Source organism: Durio zibethinus, chromosome 18, assembly GCF_047325235.1.
Source record: "Durio zibethinus cultivar Kanyao isolate XHJ-2024 chromosome 18, ASM4732523v1, whole genome shotgun sequence".
NCBI classification, from domain to species: Eukaryota; Viridiplantae; Streptophyta; class Magnoliopsida; order Malvales; family Malvaceae; genus Durio; species Durio zibethinus.
Window position 1 is genome coordinate 12,047,257 of NC_143179.1, and position 25,326 is coordinate 12,072,582.

The window sequence follows — 25,326 nt, forward strand, 5'->3', positions numbered from 1 at the left end:
TATTTTGATTTTAAAACTCTTTTACGTCTGACGGTCCCAAAATCATTACGACAGCTTGACGACTCCATTGGGAAGAGGTGAGAGTCAGGCCAAAATTTTAATTATGCGCTATTAGCAATTGTTGGATTTAATTGGTTTTATTTAATATTTAGTTTAATTCCCTTTGTTTTAATTTTTAAAAAAAATATATATATATATACAAGTTAATAAATAGAATAAATTGTATGTTAGTTGTTATTTTAATTTTGTTCTTTTGATTTATTTATTTGGATTAATACATTACTTTACACACACTTTGCATATTCGTTTACATGCATGAGCTCTATACCCGGGCTCTACCCTTTTTGGGAAGAAGTGAAGTAGCTACGCTCTCGTGAAGTGATAACCTCCGCATTTGCTAGCAAAACACTTCCACTCAGATTGAACCTTTTCCATTAACAACCCATAATGGACGAGGATCGGGAAACCTTACTAGTCTATAATAGGCGATGATGTGAGGAATAGTCTGAGAACCTTTAGATATATAAATCCTAACCCAGCATATCGTAAACCATAGGAAGCCTGCCTAGGATAGAGCCATGCCACCTTTTTAAAAAATTATCAAAAATTAGAACATTATACATTATATTATTTTGTTGTATGATTATTATATTATTTCTCTTACTTGTTTGTTTTGAATTCTTGAGTCATTTTATTTTATTTTATTTTTATTGTATATATATTCTTTGTTTGTGTGCATTATATTTGAATATGTGGTATTTATTTTAGGTCAATCATTGAAAAAAAAAAAAAGAAAAAACAAAAGAACATTTTCAAAGATTAAGGATTTTTCTTAAATTCTTTGATTATTGGCCGAATAAAGACTAATTTTCAAGCCTTATTTATTTCATTTTTCTTTCTCATAACAAAAAATTTTCTATTTTACTACATCTTTCACATTTCATGCATCATGATGAAATAATACATGTATCACATCCCATCCCATGTGCATCATGATAGGATAATATAAGCATTCCATCCCATCCATCAAGTCAAGATCAATCGGCTCTTGTTAGTCCTAGCACTTTTTCAGAACAACTAAGGCATTGGGTGATTTGAACAGTAATCGAAGTTTGGCCGAACTCAAGAGAGGAATGGGTGAACTAGCCACGCAAATGACTGAGCTCAAGAGTTTGATTTCTAATAAGGAGTCACCTGGCTTCAAACAACCATCACCAACTATCTCAAATCCTAACCCGTACCTAAATCCTCCTTATGACTACTTCTAACTTCATTTCCAAGCACCTAGAATTAAACCCCCAAGTGCCATGCAACCTTCAAAATTTTCACACTTGATCCCCTACCTCACATTTCACAATCACTTGTTCAGCATAATACTTAAGAATCCAATTTTAAAATTGCATCTCATCATACATAATATTCATTGGCATACATACGTTTGTGTGTTATCATTGGTAATTATTTATATTATTCTGTCTTTAATTTTTATTTACTATTTGATGATAAAATATTTAAAAAAAAATAATACTTTTTTTTAAAAAAATTTGTGATATTATAAAATAAAATAAAAATAACATTATGAAGAAAGTAATTCTTGTTACTTTGTTTAGATGTTGAAGAGTCACTAACAATTATCTTTTATAAAGATTGTTATTTTATTTTTAAAGATTATCGTGTTAAATCTTAACTAAAAAAAATTATTTTAAATTCTGTCTAGATGTTGGAGAATTTTAAAATAATTCTTTAACTTTAAGATTTTTTTTAATATTTCTAAATAAAGAGCTTTAGCAAAATTTTATTTTTTTCAAATGAAGGGAATTAGTATTAAATTTCAATTTGAAATCATTTTTATCCAACATCGAAAATAACGTGTAATTAAATGGTACCAATTTATGGGTGTTGTGAGGGTGCTAATTTTTCCTCACACGTAACCGACTTCCAGACCTAACCTAATTTTTCGTAGACCAGAATTTATCTTTTTGATAAACTTTAAATCCGTTTTTATAGTTTTATTAAAAAAATAAATTTTTAAGTGATCAATCACACCCTAATAAAGATTGATGGTGACTTCTCTCATTTATTTTGATTTTAAAACTCATTTAAGTCTACGGTCTCAAAACCGTTATAACATGAACAATGGAAATTTTTTTTTATAAAGAGATGTTTTAATAAAAAGATAAAGCAAAAAAAAAATTGTAGATACTTAAATTTAATAATTTTAAATTAAATATTATTTTTTAATAATAATTATATAAATGAATTAAATTAAAATTAGAATTCAATTGAATAATATTTCACATTTACCTTTAATTACAAAACATTTGAATCACTTATTTATCCTGATTATTAGTATCTAATTTAAATTTGGAAAAACTTTTGTATTATTAAAAAAATAAAATTGAAAGAATTAACAACTCAAAAGAAAATAAAAACTATAAATAGGGATTATAGTTGAAAAAAATCTAAAATAGTCTAAATAATCATGGTTAAATGCTAAATTTATTAGGGTGAAGCTTGAATTAGGAGTAAAGCTTTTATTGTTAAATTAAAATCAAACGTATTTGAATTATAACAAATTAAAATATTTTGGGACGAACTCTGTGCATACTGTACATGCGCCACTAAGTTAACCGCGACAAATGACAGGAGAAATTGTTACGTGGATATTCATTGATATTTTTTTTTTAATGAAAAACTGATTTTAAAGAAAAAATAAAATTAAAAGAAAAAATTCAATTTAAAACTGATTCAAACCCATATCCAAATAGAAATTGATTCAAACCCAAATTTATAGTAAAAAAAAAAAAAAAAAGAATCATTATCAAAATCAAAATTTACCAACAAAAATCCCAAAAACCCATATGTAAAATCCCAAACTCATAAACTCATATTCAAAATTGAAGAAATTTTTAATTGTAACAATTGAAAACATAAATTATTAAAAATGTAACAAATAAAATTTTTTTTTGAATTAAATTATAGATGACAAGAGCTTTCCTCAATCTGATTTTAATATTTTAATATCTATATTTATAATATTAAAATATTATTTTTTATCCAATTCGTATTTTTATAAATCATAATTGATTTAATTTAATTTCAAATAATTTAATAATTTTAATTAAATAAAATATTTTTAATATAAATTACATTTTAATTATACATAAATATAATATTTTTATTAAATTAAAATATTAAATAATAATTTAATTAATATAATTTTTATATATAATTAATTAATTAATTAATTAAAAATACTTTTATCTATCCAAATTGGCGGTGGCACCTAAAAATTCAATTCCCACCCAAACCCCACATTTAAAAAAAAATCAATTTTATGAAATCAAATAAATTAAAATTAATAAAATATAAATTATTTTGACACCTCTAAGTAAAATCCAATAAATGTAATACACGTTATGTTAAAATAGCGTGACACACTATTTAGCACACATGTCTTTCTGAGCTGGGAAATGAATTTTTTTTTTTTACTTATTTTTCTTTCATTTCTATTCTTTATCAGTTCTTTCTCTTTCTCTTAAAATTCCTTCTCAGCCCTCCATCCTCGAAGCTCAGGTTTTGGCAATGAATTGCTACGTACAACCATCAATCCCCGTCTATAACTTTCAGCCACCTCCCGTTGACATTCTTTTCACCCAAAATTTAACCATTTTTTCCTCTCAAATCCATCACATCTATCAGTCTTTCACTAAAAATATTTAAAAATTCATTGATCTAAATCACTCATGTTTTCTTCGTTTTCCTCTTTGTGCTTTCCTTCCAAAATTACATATAAAAATATAAGGTTGTTTTGCTGTTCTGATGATAATGCTTTAAATCCACTCACATAATAAAAGGTTGTTGTGTTTAGATCTAAGTTTTGGAGATTTTTTAATCTTCTCTAATTTTTGAAACTTTATTTGGCCCAAATTCGAGTTGATGTAGAGCTCCTCCTCTAGTTGACCGTCATGTTAGACGAGTCCGTGTTTGCTAGAGAGGAAAAAAGTTATTTATGAAATTGAAGCCAAAGTGTTCAACCCTGAATTGATAGTGCTGCTTAGGGGCGAGAAAAAAAATATAGAAAATTGATTTGAAATGTAGTGTTGTTGAATCGGTTTTTTGTATTCTGTTTAAATTAAGTTTAAATATTAAATATATATTAAATTCTGATAAAAATAAAAAATAAAAAAATCTAATCAAATTAAATTAAATTATTTATTTTTATTAACTTTTTTATATTTTTTAAATTTTTGTAAAATAAAAATAATTATTTTATATTTAAATTTATTTAAATATATTAAAAATTATATTAAAATAATATATAAAAATTTTAAAAATCAATGAATTGAATCAAATCATATAATTTAATTTAGATTGAATCAATTTCAAAAAAATATTGATAAAAAATTAATTTAAAATCATAACATTCGATTTAGTTTGGATCAATTTTTTATTTAATTTGAATTAAATTTAAATATTAAATGTATATATTAAATTTAAATAAAAAAGTAAAAAGTTGAAAAAAAATTAAAATTAATTATATATTTTTATTAATTTTTATACATTTTTTAAATTTTTATAAAATAAAAATAATTATTCTATATTTAAATTTATTTAAATATATTAAAAATTATATTAAAATTATATATAAAAAATAAATTTTAGAAGTCAATAAACTAAATTAAAATAATTTAATTTAAATCAAATTAATTTAAAAAATTAAAATTTATAGAAAAATTTAAAAATTATAATATTATATATTATTAAAAAATCAAACCGAATTCAATCATGAAATATTATCATATAGGGCTGCGCGGTGGGGGTTTTCAGTGTTCTGCTATGTACTATACTCGTAGGCTCAAATGCTCTTCCTCCAAGAGAAAAGAAGCCAGTATGAAGAAGAAAATGAAGAGAGAGGCTGAAGCAAGCAGTGTTTGATTTGTTTAGTGTTATTAACGGTATTCTTTACTATTTCTTCTGAGTTGATTTTTTTTATTTTTTTGAAATATTTAAAAAAATAGAATCTTTGCTTTGCAATTATAAAACATTAAAATTTATTTTTTTCCTAATTTTTAACATTATTATTATTATTGAAAATAATTAAATGCCAAATCTTAATAAAAGAAAAAAATAATAATAATAAATAGTTAAAGAGCAATGCAACGTATATCGGAAAAGAGCAGGGACTCAAATTCAGGGGCTATCAAGCGTGGCCTCCCCTTTGATGTTTTATTGTTAGAAAAATTGCTTTAAACAAGCTGATGACTCACTCCATGAATTGACCATAAAGGAAAAACAAAATTGAAAGAAAATGATATGCTAATTTTTCCTCACACATAACCGATTTTCAGACCTAATCTAATTTTTCGTAGATCAAAATTTATCTTTTTGATAAACTTTAAATTCGTTTTTATAGTTTTATTAAAAAAATAAATTTTTAAGTGATCAATCACACCCTAATAAAAATTGATGATGACTTCTCTCATTTATTTTGATTTTAAAACTCATTTACGTCTACGGTCTCAAAACCGTTATAACATGAACAATGGAAATTTTTTTTTATAAAGAGATGTTTTAATAAAAAGATAAAGCAAAAAAAAGTTGTAGATACTTAAATTTAATAATTTTAAATTAAATATTATTTTTTAATAATAATTATATAAATGAATTAAATTAAAATTAGAATTCAATTGAATAATATTTCACATTTACCTTTAATTACAAAACATTTGAATCACTTATTTATCCTGATTATTAGTATCTAATTTAAATTTGGAAAAACTTTTGTATTATTAAAAAAATAAAATTGAAAGAATTAACAACTCAAAAGAAAATAAAAACTATAAATAGGGATTATAGTTGAAAAAAATCTAAAATAGTCTAAATAATCATGGTTAAATGCTAAATTTATTAGGGTGAAGCTTGAATTAGGAGTAAAGCTTTTATTGTTAAATTAAAATCAAACGTATTTGAATTATAACAAATTAAAATATTTTGGGACGAACTCTGTGCATACTGTACATGCGCCACTAAGTTAACCGCGACAAATGACAGGAGAAATTGTTACGTGGATATTCATTGATATTTTTTTTTAATGAAAAACTGATTTTAAAGAAAAAATAAAATTAAAAGAAAAAATTCAATTTAAAACTGATTCAAACCCATATCCAAATAGAAATTGATTCAAACCCAAATTTATAGTAAAAAAAAAAAAAAAAATCATTATCAAAATCAAAATTTACCAACAAAAATCCCAAAAACCCATATGTAAAATCCCAAACTCATAAACTCATATTCAAAATTGAAGAAATTGATTCAAAACCAAATTCAAAATAAAACAAAAAGAAAAATCCATATTCAGATCATTATCAAAATCAAAATAATTCAACAACAAAACCCCCCAAACTCATATGTAAAACCATATATGCAGTATACTCTTTAAACATTTTCTTTTATTCCAATCATATTCAAAATAATCCACCAACTAAAGTCCCAAAAACCCATATGTAAAATCTAGTCTTTGGAAACTCATCTCTACACCTTTCTTTAAAAACCCAAATTCAAGTTGTTCTCATCAGACAAACTCTAGGTGAAGTACTACATTTTAGTTTAAACAAAAGAAAAAAATAATGATTTATTTGAAATCGAGCTAGTTTTTAGGTAAAAAGAAAGATCGATTTGCATGAAAATATAAAAGATTTTACAAATTTTGATTTGCATGAAATATAAAAGATTTTACAAATTTTTTAAAGGAAAAGAGATAAATGGAATTTTTATAAAGAGAGAAAACTAAATTTTGATGGAAGAGAGAAAATGGTGAAAAGGGATAAGGCATTTAACCCATCTAGAAAAAATGAAATTTTGAAGAGAAGAGAAAAATACATTTTTTACTTTAATATTCTTTTTTTTTAACTGTAAACTAAGTAACATGATTAATTACCCTAAATTAATCCTAATCATGTTAATTAATCACACAATTATCTCTAAAAAATATATTTGGACATGTGTCTTGCCACAATTAAAAAATGGCACCTAATTTTTACACATAATGTAAAAAATGACAAGTAATTCATATAAATACGATTTAATGATGCGTGTTATATTCATGCACGATTCTGTTAAAAAAAAAAAATCCTTATTTGTCATAACTCAAAAATGTTTGATTTTAATTTAATTTGAATAAAAAATTTTAATCCTGAACATCACCCTACAAATTTAATCTTAATTTGAAAATTTAGCCAATAATCATTATTATTAGTTATTACCATTCAAAATTAAAAAAAAATAAAGATAAATAAAAATAAAACCAATTTCTTGTGGTCAAGTACTCAAGTTTAAAAAGGAAAAAAGGTTAATAAATAAAAAAAAAAACACATGATTAGACTTTCAATTTTGAATTAACGGTGAAAACATTAAAAACCGACTCACCTCCAACATCCAACGGTCCACTTTTTTTATATAATAAAACAATATTTTAACAAAATTAGGATTTTTTCTTCTCCTGTATATTTCTTTCCCTCTAAGGTTCTAAGGTTCAATACTGTTGATTCTTATCACTGTCACTGAAATTCTTTCTTAGATTTTTCGTGAAATTTTTAATTTTAATTCCAAAGAAATATAATGGGTAAGGGTCCTGGTCTCTACACTGATATCGGCAAGAAAGCTAGAGGTATAAAAATTTTATTTCTTAACAAAAAATTACGTATTTTTGTAGGTGTTTTAAGTGTAATTTTTCTTTTTTTTTTTTTTGGGTTTTATAGATCTTCTTTACAAGGATTATCAGACTGACCAAAAGTTCACTCTGGCCACCACATCACCAACTGGAGTTGTAAGTTTTTTTTTTTTGTCAAATTTTGGTTTTTATTTTCTGGGTTGGTTTTATTTTTTATCAAAATTATTTTTTTGTTAAGGAATTAATTTTGGATGCTTTTTTATATGAAAATGAAGCCCAACTTTTCATTTTTGTTCCATTTTTTATGTGAAAATGAATGTGTTATTTGTTTTAATGAACCTAAATTCTGATTTTGCTTACATTTTGAAGATTTTTTGTTTTTTATTTTGTTTTTTTGGAATATTGTTTATGCATGTGTTGAAGTTATGTTGATTAGATGAAAGAATAATGTTTTAAGCTGACTTTAAAGATATCAGGTTTGTTCTTCAAAGATTTATATTTTGTTTTTTGTTGGGATTTTCTGAGAATGTAAGTTATTAGCCAATGTTTGTGCATTTATTTTAATGCTTGAACTGTTGAAAGATTATGCTTTTAGAAATTTAGCATGGTTATCTCATTCTTTTTATTGCAATTTATCATCAAGATGTTTGGTCTCTCAATCTGCTGCAAGAACTGTGATTAATTCTTTTGTTTTGTCGGGTTTTTATTTTTCTTTATTTTTAGGCTATTACCTCTGCTGGAACAAAGAAAGGTGATCTCTTTCTGGCTGATGTTAATACTAAGCTGAAAAATAGAAATGTTACAACTGATATCAAAGTGGACACGGACTCCAATGTAAGTATTTCATCTGTTTTTTTTTTTTTTTTGGGTGATATCTAGTTTATTTGATGTATAAGTTTGAACGCTTAGTTACATTTTTTTTTTTTTTTTTTTGGTTTGTGTGATTGGCCTTTAGTTATGACCCATGCCCATTCCCTCTACATTTGATACCTGTGATTTAACTAGGGGAATGTGCCTGATAAAATTGTTTAGAACATATATTAGTGTAGCATTATGTAAATTTGAAATCTGATCTTTTTGGAGAGAATGCTATTCTGTTGAAGGGTCTCTTTGGTTGAGTTGGTAGTTCCTTTTCTTTCCCCTCATTTCCTTTGCTATTGAATTTATGTGGTTGCTATCTTTTGTAAGTTCTTTTGAACATTATTCGTTGTACTAAAGTAGTGTATGTTTATCAGCTCTTTACCACCATAACAGTTGACGAACCTGCACCTGGGCTGAAGACTATCTTTGGCTTCAGAGTCCCTGATCAGAGGTCTGGCAAGGTAGGCAATTCTGTCCTCAAATTTTAATTTGTAGCCTCAGAAACTTCCTTTATCTTGGTTTGGCTTTTAAGCTGGAGAACATGTTGCAACCATGGATCTTCAGTGTTACTTGGGAATGTTTCATGGTGCTGATGGACAATAATATATCTTTCTTTTTCTGATTATATACAGGTTGAGCTCCAGTATTTGCATGACTATGCTGGGATAAGCTCAAGCATTGGATTGACTGCAAACCCAATAGTTAACTTCTCAAGTGTGATTGGAACTAATGTTTTTGCTGTTGGTACTGATCTCTCGTTTGACATGAAGACTGGGAATTTCACCAAATGCAATGCTGGATTGAACTTCTCCAACACAGATCTTATTGCTTCATTGGCTCTGTATGTGATGTGTTCTTTGTACCTATCTGTAGGTGAAATGTCCTGAGTATACATCCTTTATTTAATAGCTTCCTTGCTTATTGATGCAGGAATGACAAGGGTGATTCTCTTAATGCATCCTACTATAATATAGTGAATCCCTTGACTAACACTGCTGTTGGTGCTGAGGTGACCCATAGCTTCTCTACCAATGAGAACACCATCACTGTTGGCACACAGCATGCATTGGATCCATTGACTGTGATTAAGGCACGGATGAACAATGCTGGCAAGGCTAGTGCTCTCATCCAGCACGAGTGGCGCCCAAGATCCCTCTTTACCATTTCTGGAGAGGTAGATACCAAGTCCATCGAGAAGAGGCCCAAGGTTGGACTGTCACTGGTACTCAAGCCTTGAGCTTTGTAGCTCATTTTGGAAGAGTATGGTAGGCTTAGAATTTTGATGTGTAGTCTGTTCACAACGACATTCATGGTGTTGCTATAATAAAAAGAAAAAAAAAAAAAAATTAGAGGTGGCATTGTGGTTTAAACTATATGGTTACCACCCTCACAAGATATTCTGTATGTAGTTTTTGACACTGGCACAACTGGATTTCCCAAACTTAAACCTGTTTTTAAGTAAATTCAATGCAATATTTCTTTATATTGTTTTCATGAAATGTGATAAATAAGGAGAAAGAAAAATCTGTCCCCTTCATTAATTTTACATAGCGAATTACATTCATATTTCTAAACAGAGAGACATGGAACAGATTTCCCTCAAACACACCAAATGATAGCCAGTAAAACTGACTCAATTAAACGACTTCCCAGGTATAGACATTTAAGTTATAACATAGCACTAAATTGTTGTAAAGCTCAGCCATAGAAAGCTGTTATTACTGGGGGTGAGATGCCTGAAGCAACCCATCTCGAATCTGGGTTGCAATATCTCTAACTGCACCAGGTCCATGAGGGATAAACACTGATGATGATTTAGAGGCAGCACCAATTTCCTTCATGGTATCAAAATACTGGGTAATAAGGACCATGTCTAAAACATCCTTAGCAGTTGTCCCTGGCACATTGACTGAGAAGCCAAGCACGCTGTCCCTTAGACCATCAACAATTGCCTGGCGCTGCCTGGCAATACCAACTCCTGAGAGATACTTGGATTCTGCCTCTCCCTCTGCCCTCTTAATCTGTATAATCTTCTCAGCCTCTGCTTTCTCATTTGCTGCAACTCTCATCCTTGCAGCTGCGAAAAATAAAAATTATTGAGAAAATCAAATCAACAATTTGAAACAACTAGACGTCACGGTAAGAGCTCTATTAACTATTTGCTTGATTTGACAGAACAAATTGCAGAGAATAACTCACCAGCATTAATTTCGTTCATGGCCCTTTTCACATGTTCATCTGGTTCTATATCAACAATGAGGGTCTGGACAATCTCATATCCATAAGCAGACATAGCCTGTTAATCACAATAAATCAAAGTGCTCATCAATAAATTTTATATGGACATCAAGAATCTGATTACAGATGTTAACAGAAGCAGATGCTTTTGCCTTTTCAAGCTCATCTTCAACTGCTTTAGCAATATCATTCTTTTGCTCAAAAGCATCATCCAAATCCAGCTTTGGAACGCTTGCCCTGATAACTAAAGAATAAGAAAAAAAAAAAAAAAGGAAAATCGAAGTTCAGTTTCTTGGTACAATTTGGCAACAAGGAAGATACATTAACTATAAACCCAGAGTTTATCTCAGCTAGTTCATTGTCTTTAAAAGATGACATCTAGCAAATGTGGGGCTTAAATCTCACCACTTACAACCCTGATCTCTTTTGTGTTAAAAAGAATACACCAAGTTCTTTCTCATACCATCAAAAACATAGGCTTGAATTTGTGTCCTGGGGTTGCTAAGTTTGTAGAAACCATCATATGCCTTCTCTGCCAGGGCACGATATTGTACAGATGCAACAACGTTGACAAAAACATTGTCCTGCAGGAACAATTTCAAATCAAAAACAAATGATAGGGCTGATTTACATATTGTGCTATAACTTCAAAGTAAGCCAAGAGGAATAGGTCGGCCTGCTTGGAAGGAATTTTTATGCATAATTTAACAAGAAACAAACCTTTGTCTTGGTCTCACAACGCACATCTAGCTGCTGCAATCGGAGTGTGAGATTACCGGCAAGCTGGCTTCCAAGACACCAAGGTAAAAAATGGCATCCTGGCTCCAGAACGTCATCAAACTTCCCAAATCTTTCCTTGATAGCAACTGTTGATTGGTCAACTTGGACGCAGCAAAATAGGTTGCCCATTCCCAATTTTTTCTATCTGATCTTTTTCTATGGAGAAACAACATAAAAGAAAGGAGCAAAATAAGAAATACGTCTAACTAACCATTTGAACAGAAACATATTTCAGCTATAAAATCATCATAATTCATGTAGCAGCAGTCTCAAGTCTGACACATTTTCTAAGCATCCAAACACACAGACAAAGAGATAGAGAGAGAGAGAACATACCTCCAGGATTTTGAAGAGAAAACAAAAACAAGGATGATATAAATAATGCCATACATGTAACCGGATAAATCTGCTCGCCGTATTTGTCCAAAGAGTGCCATTCACTAAAATTTTATTTAAAAAATATATATATATAAATATCCAAGATTCATTGGTTTTATGTTTAAAACTCGTATTCCAAGTTTCAATCGATGAAAGTCAGCAGACAATGCCTTGCTTATAATGTAATACCATTGCCGTCACTAATTCTAATGCTGGATTGCATAAAAGTCAGAAGACTTGGATTAATAAATGAATATATGTACTTGTCAATGGATGTTGAAGTACTTAATATCAACCCAAGAAACAAAAACGAAGAGCGAATCAATGTATGCTGTATTTGATAATTTAATGTGGCTAATGATGGTATCATTTTGTATTTTTTGTAAGTTCTTATCCTATTGTTGATATACACATCAAAGCATTGGTTTTCACACAATCTATTTTTATAATTTATTTCAACAAGGGAAAATGAAAGGAAGACAAATTCAATTTTAGCTCCAAGTCAATTTCCAATGATAAGTTTTGTAAACAAATGGGATAATGGCTTTCTTTCAAACACAAGGAAATAACATAGAAAGGACGGTGTAAATTGCAAAGAATATAACCCTTGATTTAAGTAACGGTTGATATCATTTTAAAAATTATTATGATAATATAATTATTGAAATGATCTTATTATTAAAATGATCTTATGATTCGGGATTTAAAATCATTTATTTAGTGAATAATCATTAATTCATACATATTAAAGATTACTATTTTTGGTATTATTAAAAATTATTTTATTTAAAAGCATGAAAATAACTATCTTTATTATAATGATTACACAAGTTAATGATTTAAATGTAGTTTAAAAATAATAATTCATAAAACATAGTAATATTTTATTTGTTTCATAATAAATATAATTAAATTATTAAATTATTAAATATATTTATTCATTAAGTAAACTAATTTTTATAATAAAAATTATGTAAAAACATTTGAATTAAAAAATAAAACTAATCTATTAAAATCATAATAAAAAACAAAGACATTATATTATATAAAACATTAAAAAAATAAAAAAAAATACAAATTATTTTTAAACTTGTTATAATAAATATTACTTTAAAAATATAAAAAACTCATAATATAAAATAATTATAATTTTAAGAAGAATCAAATTTTTAATTCATATATTAAATGAATAATATTGATCATTACTAATTTTACATATTATTTTATCTTTGTGATAAAAATTTCTCATTTTTTTGATGGTAATTAAATTATTTTTTAACACAGTAATCTGATTACTTTCAGTGATCCAAGATCACTATCATATAAAATCATTAATTGTTTTATCAAACATGATAATATAATTATCGTGTGTAAATTATTATGATTTTTTTGAATAATCACTCATTATCAAATTCTGCTTAAAATGTTGCTTGCAATAATATATCGCAATATTCTATATTTATTACCAATTACCCATTTCCTGAAACGGTGATAATTTCATTGTATGAAAGGAACTTTTGATAATTGTCTCAGTTTTAAGAACTGATCTTTTCACTAAACTAAACCAAAATTCTAAAGGTCCAACATTTTCATCAAGTCAATGAATCAAAAGCCTATATGTTCATCTAGTCCGGACTAGCATGGGCTTGCGAAAGCCCCTTTCGATTTTGTGATAATGTGTCTTTGATGGCATCAAGTCCATGCGGGGTGAAAATAGATGAAGATTTAGAAGATACCCTAACCTCTTTATGTTAGGATCATGATAATTTTGATATCATTTATTAAGAAATTAATATTCATGTGTAGTATCGACACATAAACAATAAAGCAAGCTTAAAACAATAATAAGAATACACAAATATATTCAATCCAATTCAAAATAATCTACTTCAAACTCAATTCACTAACAAATAAATCTTTATAATTGTGAAATTTTTAAAATGAAAAAAATTATAAAAAACTTCTTACTCAAAAATTAACTCAAAACTTAATTATACCCATTTAATAACCTACTCACTTAACTATTTTCTTAGTGTTTAATTATATGAAATTACCAAACAAAACCAAAGCATCTTATTTATGTTTACAACTTTAAAACTCCAGATGTGGGATATAATACAAATTCTCAACTCTTGTAACTTTACTCAACCTTCGACGTGAGATTAAGAGATTTGAAACAAACCCTAACAAATCATCCGTTGACTTGAATCTCTAAACACTTTAACAGTATCTACAAAGTTAACACACTTGCCCTTTTTATTTTTCTTTGTCCCAGGAATCCTAACAATTAAAGTTTCATTAAGTATGTACAAATGATTTTTTACCATATTCTCTTGTAGAATCACACTAGAATGTACATTTTGCACCAATCATTTCTATATAATATGTATATCCATGAGAAGTTAACTCACCTAATATACACTTTGCACTAATAATTTCGTGCATAGTATATATATCCACGAGAAGCTAACTCACCCAAAGCAATAACATTGCAATTACAATTCAGTACATACTTTACATGATAAAAAGTCTTAACAATATTATTGTGAGATCTAAGGCAAACACTTTTAATGTCTTGAATTTATACATTTTCATTGTTGGCAATCACAATATTCTCATACTTCTCATTCTCTTCCAATTCTACAAAGTAACTCTTATCATTATAGACATGAACTGTAACAACTAAATTCAAAACCCAACATTTATCGACTTTCAAAGTCTAAGCTTCATCCACACAAGTCGTTAAAAGGATTTCATTATCATCGGACACAATAGTAGCAGTATCACTTTTTTTTATCTAATTTTTTTCTCATCATTCACCCTTTTGAAAACAGCCATATCATTTATCTGCTTCTTCTAACATACTTGGATATGTCTTTTTTTACCATAAAAATAACATTCTACATCAATGTAATCCCTGTTTCTTGACTTGGATCTCCTTTTTAATCCATCAATCATTTTTTGAGTCTTTTCTTAATCAAAATCCTTTATAGTTAGTGCACTTCTTCCAGGTGATAACTTATTTGTTCCTATAAACCTTTCGTTCTCACTCAATAGAGTAGTCACATCATCTAATTTTAAAGTAAACCTACCCACTAACAAAGTTTAAACTAAAAATCTACAAGATTTAGTTAAAGATGATAACAAAATTAACCTTCTCTTCATCTTCTAACGCATCAACAAAAATAGTCAATAATTGAGAAATTGATGCAATAATTAAGAAATTGACCTATTAAACTCATTTAGGTAATTGTAAATACTCGTATCTTTTTGCATCTTCAAAGAATGTTAATGCATCTTCAAACATAATCTATTAGTCAATAACTTTGAAATGTAACTACCCTCAAATTTATCCCATAAATTCTTTATAGTACTCTTATTCAATACATTATACTTTACTTTCTGCAATTAATACCAATCTAATAGTACTAATAGTTTTTTTTTTTAAATTCTATTTCAATTATTGTCAAACATTCACTCGAGCTTACTACTATATACTAATTGATCTTAATCATACTTTGTCAAAACTTACCTTATTTAGACATTTTCAAATACTCGCACCGTCTTCATGATCTCTTTCTTGGGCTTGTCTCTTCTCTTGCCACATCTTGAACTTAACTCTGATACCACTAATTAGTCTTTCTTCTTTCCACATCTCGAACATTGTTATGATATAATTTGTTAGAATACCACTTGTTAAGAAATTAACATGCACGCGCAGCATCAATACACTCAAATAATAGAGTAAGCCCAAAACAAGAATAAAAATATACAAATATATTCGGCCCAACTCTTAGAATATCACTTGTTGAGAAATTAACATGCACGCGCAGCACCAATACACGCAAATAATAGAGTAAGCCCAAAACAAGAATAAAAATATACAAATATATTCGGCTCAACTCAAAATGGTCTACTCAAAAATGACCTACTCCGTATCAAAAATCTAGCTGCTGTTTTGACATTAAGACAAAAGGGAAGAAGAATCAATGCTTAAACTATAGGATAAAAGCATGGAATTTTATACCAAAACACAGCAAATCATTGATATATTTTGGAATTTAGTAGTATACTTTCATAAATCACTTGACAATTGAGTGAAACTTTAAGCTTACCATCAAAAACATAGGATTGGATTTGTACCCACGTGTTCGAGAGCTTATAGAAAGCATAGGATGTTTTGCCACAATACTGAACAGATGCAAACACATAGACAAAGACATTGTCATGAAAAGGCAGCCGAATGGAATCAAATTTAAAAAAAGAAAAATCAAAATGGTCGGAATTTAAAGAATTCTACGTAGCAAGAAACATAGAAAACGACAAGTGAAGATCATGGAATATGTTTTAATGGATAACACAAGAAGCAGAGTCCAAATTCAGTCTAAAATACATCTAAACTATACTATAAAAGAATGTCTGTCCATCAAATTTGTGACATATTAAGTTTAAACAAAGAGGCAAAAGCATAGTGAAAGAACAAAGACCTTAGTCTTAGTTTCCCATGGAACACTGAGTTGCTGCACACACAATGAGAGTCTAACAGCTATCTTGTGGCCATGGCACCAAGGCAAGCAATGATATCCAGGCTGCAGCACCTCATCAAACTTTTCAAAGTGTTCCTAAATGTTATTCATTACCATTTATTAAGTTTAATAAATAAATATAAATGAAAAAAAATTACATTTATTTGTAAACTGTTCACCTAACATTCTATTAGTTTATACTTTTATCATATAAATGAACTGAATATAAACAAATTTTATTATATTTGAGATATATTAATTTAATTAAAGAACCTTAAAATATTATTTATGATTATTTATTAAATTTAATTAATGAACATAAAAGAACCAAAATGACACTTGTTCATGAATTATTCATGAAACATTTTATTCAGTTATATCCTACTGAAAATTTCAAGTATATAAAAAAAAAAAATCTTCAATCAAGCGGATTGAACTCCAAGAAAGAAAAAAAAAACCAGAAAATTATGGCTTAATTTAATTATTTGTAAAGTTTTTTATGTAATTAAAAAAAATACCATGATTCATGTTAAAGTAATGTTCAATTTTAATAGTTAGAATAAGAGGGAAAATGTATTAAAAATTTGTGATTGGATGAAGTCAAGCCTGCCTTATCACAAAAAGGCTTTCAAAAAGTCTTAGAATAAGGTAATGTTCATTTTGGCTAAGGAATAATTATTATTTGTCGACGGATTCTGATAAACCATGGACTTCATTTGTTTATTGCGGTTGTCCAAAATCCAAATGGTCATGTTTATGAATTATGATAAAGTCAAAATAGTACAGAAAAAAACAAAAAATTAACATTATCTTTCATTAAAAAATATGAAATATATATTTGGTTTAGATTATATGGAAAAGATAATATTTTTTCATTAACTTCGTTTTATCTACACAATAAGATGAACTTAACTTTTTAATTTATATATATATGATTAAAATTTTAAGATATATGATTTTACATATATGATATGATTACTTGTTTTTACAAAAGAAGTTCAAGGCTTAAAAGAATTGAGGTAAAAAGTTTTGCAAGTGCCAAAGCTTAAACTCTAATTTTATAAAATTTTCTTTTAAAAAAGACGGATGAATCATTTGAGTTAATTTTGACTTCTAATTTGTTATGAAAAATAAGTTTTCTCCTTAAATAAGGTTAAGTCATGTTTTTACACAATTTTTTGCATGAAAATAAAACTTATAATTTGGAAATTTGCATTTTCTTAAAAGACAAAAAATGAGAAAATAAAAAGATAAATCCATTTGTTAAAGAGAAAGTTTTTTTTTTTTCAATCAAAATTCGATTTTCATGAAAGTAATTGAAATGAAAATAAGACCCTAAATGCATAGATCTATATTAAAAAAATATAAAACTTCTACTCTTATTATATTTAAAAAAACACTGTTTGGAGGTGGAAAGCTAGAGTGGCAAGAGTAGGTTAGCTTGACAATTGTATTATTATGATTGTGACACCAAACAAACTGTGGACTAATGGTAGGGTTGGATAGTTGAAGAACGTGATATCATTCCATACATTATACATACACAACCATCATTCATGAATATTTGCATCGTGTGATTTGATTCGAATAGGTAAGTGGGTCGACCATTTCTATTGAAAATGACCTTGCCTTACTGTAAGATCGAATTTGTTCAAAAATAGTGATATTCCTCCGTTTTTTTATGATAAAAAAACCTTTTTTTTTTGTCTGCTTTTTTGTTTGAAGTAATGCACATGCACTGAAGAAAAATTTCCCCAGACATGCACAGAACAAGTTTTCAACACTTTTCTGACATCCAACAAATAGAAAACTGAAAGCATCCAACAAATTTAAAATTCAAATATCAAAGCCGCAATTTTTTTTATCAGACATTGACCTCGTCTGCCAAAATAAAAACAAACTTTTAGTTAATTAATGGAGATAAAGGAGTTACAACAACGCCCTATGCGTTTTTACACAAGTTTTCTTATGTTAAAGATTTAAGAAAGAGATTCATTTGTACAACAGCAACAATCATGAGGGTAATTATGAGGTGAAAGTGGGTATCAACAGTCTTAAATGAACACATTCCAACTAGGAAGAAGAGAACAAAAAGGAAGTTACATAAATTAGACTCACCATTTCTTTCTCTTTCACCTAATCAACCTAGTTCAACCACTTATGGTTGAGTCTACCACCTAGTCTCGGATCCTCGACTTCATCAGCATGCCGGCATGAATACAATCCATTACCAGAGTAATGTTCCAGTCTCTGTTCTCCGATGTAACCTGAATATCCGGAAGAAAGTTATAGACTAGCAATGAAAAAGAGAGAAATAAAAGAGACAGGCTTCCTTGAGCTCAATGAACTGTATGATGCTCCCACATCCAGGATAGCTTGTTCAATTCTACTCATATAATGAAACAGTGAAAGTGGAATATAAAACAATCCTTGTCAAAGAAATGGCAGAGGCACCCCCTATTCTCTGTTGATAGTGCAGTCTGAAATAGCGGACACCAGACACGAACCAAATTCTAAATATGAACATATAGAAACTTGAACCTATGATTCTTTCGCTTTGGGCTTTGGTGATGGATGAGGATGTTGAGATGGAGAAGCCTGAGGACCGTTTGAACTGGATAAGCTCCTCAGAGGTTGTCCATTCCTCACAACGAATCCTGCCTGTGTTCTGATGCCATTTTTGGCATTCAAGTTGGACCGAGCACGATCAGATTGCATAGTTTGGAAGTAATAGGAAGAGCTGGCCATGTCTTTAAGGTTTGGTAAAGGCTTTAGGGTTTCAACAACTTCAATCATCCGAGGTCTGGCTTTGGGATCACGGCTAAGACATTGGGCAGCCAGCTGGGCAGCTTTTTGTGCACCTTTGACAGAAAAGTGTCCTTCAAGGCGAGGATCTAAAATTCGGAAGAAACTTCTCTTGTCTCCTAAATGTGGTCTTGCCCATTCTACAAGATTGTGCTCCCCATTTGGTCTGTTTTTGTCCATGGATCTTCGGCCAGTCAACATCTCTAGTAAAACTACTCCAAAGCTATATACATCACTCTTTGATGACAAATGTCCTAAATTAATAACAGTATTAGATTTGTGTAACCACAGATCTAGATAAAAGAAGCTTTTAACACTAAACATCATAGAAAAAAATCAAATAACAAAGATACAATTAAAGAAAACAAATTCTTAATAAAATGGTTAACACTGTTTGATAAACATATATCAGAGTTGGGCTAATTCCCAAAGGAAGACCAGCAAGAAAGTTGGGGATAACGGAAACTAATCCATGAAACATCATATGCAGAAATAAAGAAGTGATTCTACCACATACCAGTCATTACATATTCTGGTGCAGCATAGCCATATGTTCCCATAACTCGAGTAGATACATGAGTTTTATCTCCTTCAGGACCTTCTTTGGCCAGCCCAAAATCAGAGAGCTTGGCATTGTAATCCTGAAATTGGGAACGGTTTTAGAGAAAGAAAAAAATAAAATTTGGGAGGGAACCTACTATTTTTCTGTTTTACTTATATACCGCATCCAACAAGACATTCGATGTTTTAAAATCACGATATATCACTGGTCTTTCTGCTTCTTCATGAAGAAAGGCAAGACCCTTTGCAGCACCAAGTGCAATTTTCATTCTAATAGACCAAGGAAGTGGCAAGGACCCTCCTGCACAAAAAATGGTTGTTACCAGAAAAAGTAAACATCAGCCATGTACATGCAAATGCATAAAGGTACATACAATCATAACGATAGTAATAAAACCAAGCATCAGATATTTCCTTCCAGCCATAATTGGTCATTCTAATACCATCAAGACAACTCTGTAACAAATTCCCGCAACAAGGAGAAAGTACATGGATCAGTATGAGATGGTAAAACAGTGTACAACAATAGGTAAGAGAACTTTCAGACAGTACGTGACTTGGACAAAGTTTCAAAGAGTATGTCACTTGGCTATGCTGCCCTGTGGCAAACACAAAAGTCATGCTAGCATACAAGTTACTTTGCCAGACATTTACTTGGCTACCTCACACATTTAATGCTTTTACATACAATAAAATATAGTAAAGACAATTCTAACCTAAGAACTTGCTATAATCACAGATGAATCTTTCAGTTCCAAAAGAGCGCAAAAGCTTACAAGGAGAAAACATATATGTCATAGGTAAAGAAAATATAATACTATAACATAATATAGAGGAAAACTTGAGGCACCGCATTAATTTCTAAGCTAAACTTTGTACAACTGACAGCATTACCTTCCAACAATAAAACCCAGATTCTCTGTTCAATCTAAGTTAAAGAGCACCCCAGAAATCACACATTTATTTAGCCAACAGCCTTTTCATGTCATTGACCACATATCCATAGCTGAACTATCTAAGTGTCACAATACTTTGCTTAAACAATCTCACAACCACGATAAAAGGCTAAAGGTATATCATGAACAAAAAAGTGATTACATACTTCTGAAGAGGTGGTTCTCCAAACTTCCTCGTGGCATAAACTCATAAACCAGTAATCTGTGATCATCTTCAATGCAGTAACCAACCAATTTAACCAAATTAGGATGGAGGAGTTTACCAAGAAAATCCACTTCAGCCTGACACAAAACATGAAATTTTGAATAGAAACGATTAAAAAAGAAAAATAATTCAGAAAGCAAATAAACTAGATGCAGATGCCATACCAGCCACTCTTTGTGACCCTGAAGTCCATCAATGTTTAGTGTTTTGACAGCAACAGTAAGCCCAGTACCAGGTTTCACAGGAGCAGTTCCATTCTCCTCAATCCAACCTTTAAAGACACAACCAAACCCACCCTCACCAAGAAGACTCTCAGGTCTAAAATTTCTGGTCGCTAATTTAAGGTCAATAAATGTGAACTTCCGAAGCTGCAAAGCGACTTTCAGTTCCTCACTGAATTTAGGTGTGGATGAAGCACTTTCGGCATTACTACCAGTTGTAGAAGACACTGGAACAACTGGCTGATCTCTGCTTTTCTCTTTTGTAGGTTTTCTTTCTGCTGAATTTATACAAAGAACAAGGTCAGTAAAATAAATGGCCGTGCAACAATTATAAAAAATAGTAACTATCAGATACCATTTCACATAGATGCATTTATCACACACTAAATGTTTCAAAATTTGTATCCAATGCTTCAAGGCTAATCATATACCTTTCCATAATAATAACCAGTAGAAAACTAGTTGCTTTCAACTAACTACCTCATTCAGCAAAACTTATCATGTGCCTAATTAACAAGGGAAAACCCATTAATTCATTAAGATACAAATATAGCAAATAACCACAAATTATCATGCTCGCTTAAACTACCAAACTTATATACCATGTGAAAAAACCATCAAATGAATAACTTCAGCAGAGGCTCCATTTTCTTTCTTTTACCAAATATATTTGCCTACAAAAAACCTTTCGATCACTAAATTATTTATATAACTTCAATTAAGATGATAAAAGAGAGCAATTTAGTCTAAAATGAATTTATATACAGTAAAAATCAAGCATGTCTTTTCTATCCGTTTATTTATACTTTAAAGATGAGTTCTTTAACACCAAAATACTTGGCAATAATCTTAAAATTTTCTATTGTTCATTTATCTTAAAACAATTTTTCTCCTAAATATTGTCAATAGATGATGTCATCCCTCCACCTCAACCGATTGAAACAAAAAAAAAATCACACCTAAAAATTATATATCCTTTTCTTAAGATTAAAAAAGGCTTTTTTTAAAATTTAAAAAAAATTAAATAAAAGAGAAAGGAAAGAGAAGATTACCATAATGAGTACCTGTTCTTCCACTCATAGAGTTATCAACTCTTGATCTTGAAGACATGCAACTTCCCATAAACCGTAATTTAACCCAACATCCTGTTTCTTCTTCTCCTCCATCTTTCTTCTTCCTTGATGATTTTTTCTCAACTTTTTCAGCCTGATGAGCAAAACCCATGTTTCTAAGACTGACCTTAAACCCTCAAAATTCCTCAAAAAATGAACTTTCTTTTTTCCCAACAAACATCAAAACTCTTATTCATAAAACAGAAAAAACCCATTTTAAAACACTTAAAAAAAGTGATTTAAAGCAATCAAACTCATCAAAAATGATTTTTTGCTGATAATCACTAAGACCCAGTTTATGACATTTAGTCAAAAGAGGGTTTTTGAGAATAGAAAGACAAAGTAGGGGCTGATTGGGAAAGAGGGAAAGTGTTCAACAAAGGACAGGTTGGGCAGTTTGAAACAGAGAAAAAGGCACCTTGGGCAGGAGAGAAAACAATAGAAGTGTAAAAAATTTCATTTCTGTGCTGTTAACTAACAACAGCAACCTTAGCATATTTCAAACCAAATAAAAGAAAAATTAATCGTATATTAGAAAAAAGATCATGGAAGTTGATATACTTAAAGATTTTGCTTTGTTTAATATTTTTTCTAGGTTGGGTTAGGATTTATCTTACAACTTGAAAGATTAGGATACATGAAGTTCTATTGAGACCGTGGCAACTGAGCATGTGGTTGGGTTGGAATATCCTTGCCTAAAAGCATGTTTACTAACTGACAAAGACAACTATCGCTTTCTTTGGTGCGTTTGCTGCCAAACTAACAGTGCTTGAATTTTTCCATCACCACACGCTAGTTAGTGGAAATACAATTCACAACTTAAAGTGGACACCCTTTTTATCTTCGGGAGCTTATAAATGTGCCATTATTTTTTTTAATACTTTATTTTTAAAAAAATTTTTAATTATTATTTTCATAAATTTTTGAATGCCAATAAATTTTATAACTTTTTAAAAATTTATTTTTTAAAAAAATAAAATTTTTTGATAAAAATTACAAAAAAATTGTATTATAGATTTTTAGCAATTGATGCAATGAAAAAATATTATTAAAAAATCCTAAAATTTAAAATTATTCAAAAAAGATTGATTTTATTATTTTGATCTTAAAAAAAATAAAATTTTATGAAACTTTAATTAAATATTTCATCATTTGATGTTATGAAAAATTATGAATGAACTATTAAATTTGATTAATATATGAGAATTGAAACTCTTTAAAATTATATAAATAATATTACTATATACTATATAATTTTGTCAAAATTTAATATATTAACTAAAGAATTTCATTGTAATAAATAAATGAAGAGATTTTTTCAAAAAACTTAATTTAATTAGAATTATTATAAAATTTTAATAATTGATAACAAAAAAATTTATTAAAAAAGAAATGATGAATTTTAAATCTATAAAAAAAAATTACATTTACTAAAAATCTTATAAGATTTTACTTTTTCTTTATGGTCAAAATAATAAAATTAACTTTCCTTTTATTAATTTTAAAATTTATAATCTTTTTAATAATAACTTTTTTAATTACTCCAATTAATAAAAATTTTTAATAAAAATATATTTTTTGTAATTTTTTTAAAAATTTCTTACTTTTCGAAAATAAAATTTTGAAAAATTATATAATTTTGTGAAAATTTATTTTCGGTGAGTTGTATATCTTTTTAAAAATTTATTTTTAAAAAATTATATAATTTATCGGATATGAATATTCAAAAACTTATAAAAATAATAATTAAGTAATTTCTCTTATATTTTTAAAAACAAATAAAGGTGTAAAGTGTAAAACCAGATATACATTTAGAAGCACCCTTTATCTTCTCCATATTTTTGCTTTACTGCATATTTTTTCAATATACTAAATCTTGTAGTAATTTTGTTTCAGACTTCCAGTGAACTCTATTATCATCAAACTAATGATGTATAGGCTTCATAAATTTGTTATTATTCATCCTCTAAATTCCTCTAGAAACAATCGACGGTGAATTTTAAATTTTGTTTGAACATAAGCATGTAATCAAATGATTTGGCCGAAGGCAATTGGAAGGGGTTTTGTTGTTGTTCGAAGGTTCAAGAGAGAGAGAGAGAGAAAAAAAGCAAATTGAAAAGAAAATTAAGGAGAAAAAATAATAACAAAAAAAGAAAAGAAGCCACGTCATAACTCTGTTGCATTTTGGATTAAAACTTTTTTATTAGGAATTTTAAATTTTAGTCATATATCTTGTAATATTTGATAATTTGTGGTATGTTATTTCAATATATCGTTACAAATTGATACTTAGGTTATAAAAAAAATTGACTCGAATTAAATTAATTAAATTAAAAAAAATACAAACTTAGTAAAATGAGCAATAGTGTATTTTATCCAAAAATAATTTGTTCTATGATTCGTATATTTGCTTTTTAAAAGTATTTTTCGTAAGAATATAAATAAATAAAATTTTTGATAAATCATTTACGAATAAGTTTGAATTTTGTTAATTTATTTTTATTTATTAAATTTAATAAATAATTTTAAATAATAATTTTATGTTTATTTATTAAACAAATTAAATATAAACATAATCTATTGGTTATGTTCATAAATAAACTTACTTAATAATTGTTTAAAACTCATTTGTTTATAAAAATGGTTCATATTCGTTTATTGTTCGTATAATAATAACAAGATTATATGCTTATTTTTTACTCTAATACTGTATCATAATCCTATGACATATTTGGTTATGATTTATTTATCATTTATAAATATATTTATTTATTATTTATGAATATATTTATTTACATATATTCATTATTTTCGTTTAATATTAACGAGTGCATTCTTTTAACTTAAACGAGTACAACACAAATAAAATTTAAACAATTTATTATTTAAACAAAATGAATTCAAACGTAAGGAATAATTGTTTTTAACAAAGGCAAATCAATCCAAACAATCTTAAAAATAAATAAATAAATTACAAATATATATTTATGGATTTGTATTCAATTCACTTA

At 28.2% G+C, this 25,326-nt stretch overlaps 3 protein-coding genes across 6 annotated transcripts; 1 reads left to right on the top strand and 2 right to left on the bottom strand.

Moving 5' to 3' along the window:
• The first annotated feature begins 7,508 nt into the window (after positions 1-7,508).
• Positions 7,509-10,016, top strand: LOC111299608 (mitochondrial outer membrane protein porin of 34 kDa-like). The gene is made up of 6 exons (XM_022894887.2): positions 7,509-7,669; positions 7,761-7,828; positions 8,396-8,506; positions 8,908-8,994; positions 9,166-9,374; positions 9,464-10,016. Exons 1-6 carry the CDS (start codon positions 7,621-7,623, stop codon positions 9,768-9,770), a joined length of 831 nt encoding a protein of 276 aa, XP_022750622.2. The 5' UTR covers positions 7,509-7,620; the 3' UTR covers positions 9,771-10,016.
• A 25-nt stretch (positions 10,017-10,041) lies between these two features.
• LOC111299607 (hypersensitive-induced response protein 1-like) lies at positions 10,042-12,019 on the bottom strand. Its single transcript, XM_022894886.2, has 6 exons — positions 11,888-12,019; positions 11,492-11,707; positions 11,235-11,355; positions 10,924-11,015; positions 10,733-10,829; positions 10,042-10,610 (listed from the first exon to the last, which is right to left on the bottom strand). Exons 2-6 carry the CDS (start codon positions 11,678-11,680, stop codon positions 10,252-10,254), a joined length of 858 nt encoding a protein of 285 aa, XP_022750621.1. The 5' UTR covers positions 11,681-11,707; positions 11,888-12,019; the 3' UTR covers positions 10,042-10,251.
• Positions 12,020-18,335: 6,316 nt separating this feature from the next.
• On the bottom strand, positions 18,336-22,896 carry LOC111299611 (serine/threonine-protein kinase PBL34-like). 4 transcript variants are annotated; one of them, XM_022894901.2, is made up of 6 exons: positions 22,268-22,896; positions 21,147-21,478; positions 20,924-21,059; positions 19,983-20,122; positions 19,778-19,901; positions 18,336-19,514 (listed from the first exon to the last, which is right to left on the bottom strand). In XM_022894901.2, exons 1-6 carry the CDS (start codon positions 22,425-22,427, stop codon positions 18,997-18,999), a joined length of 1,410 nt encoding a protein of 469 aa, XP_022750636.1. In that variant the 5' UTR covers positions 22,428-22,896; the 3' UTR covers positions 18,336-18,996. The 4 variants fall into 4 exon arrangements, with proteins under 4 accessions (XP_022750636.1, XP_022750635.1, XP_022750632.1 ...); XM_022894900.2 differs by having other exon boundaries at positions 21,147-21,481; XM_022894897.2 differs by having other exon boundaries at positions 22,256-22,896.
• Positions 22,897-25,326: the final 2,430 nt, after the last annotated feature.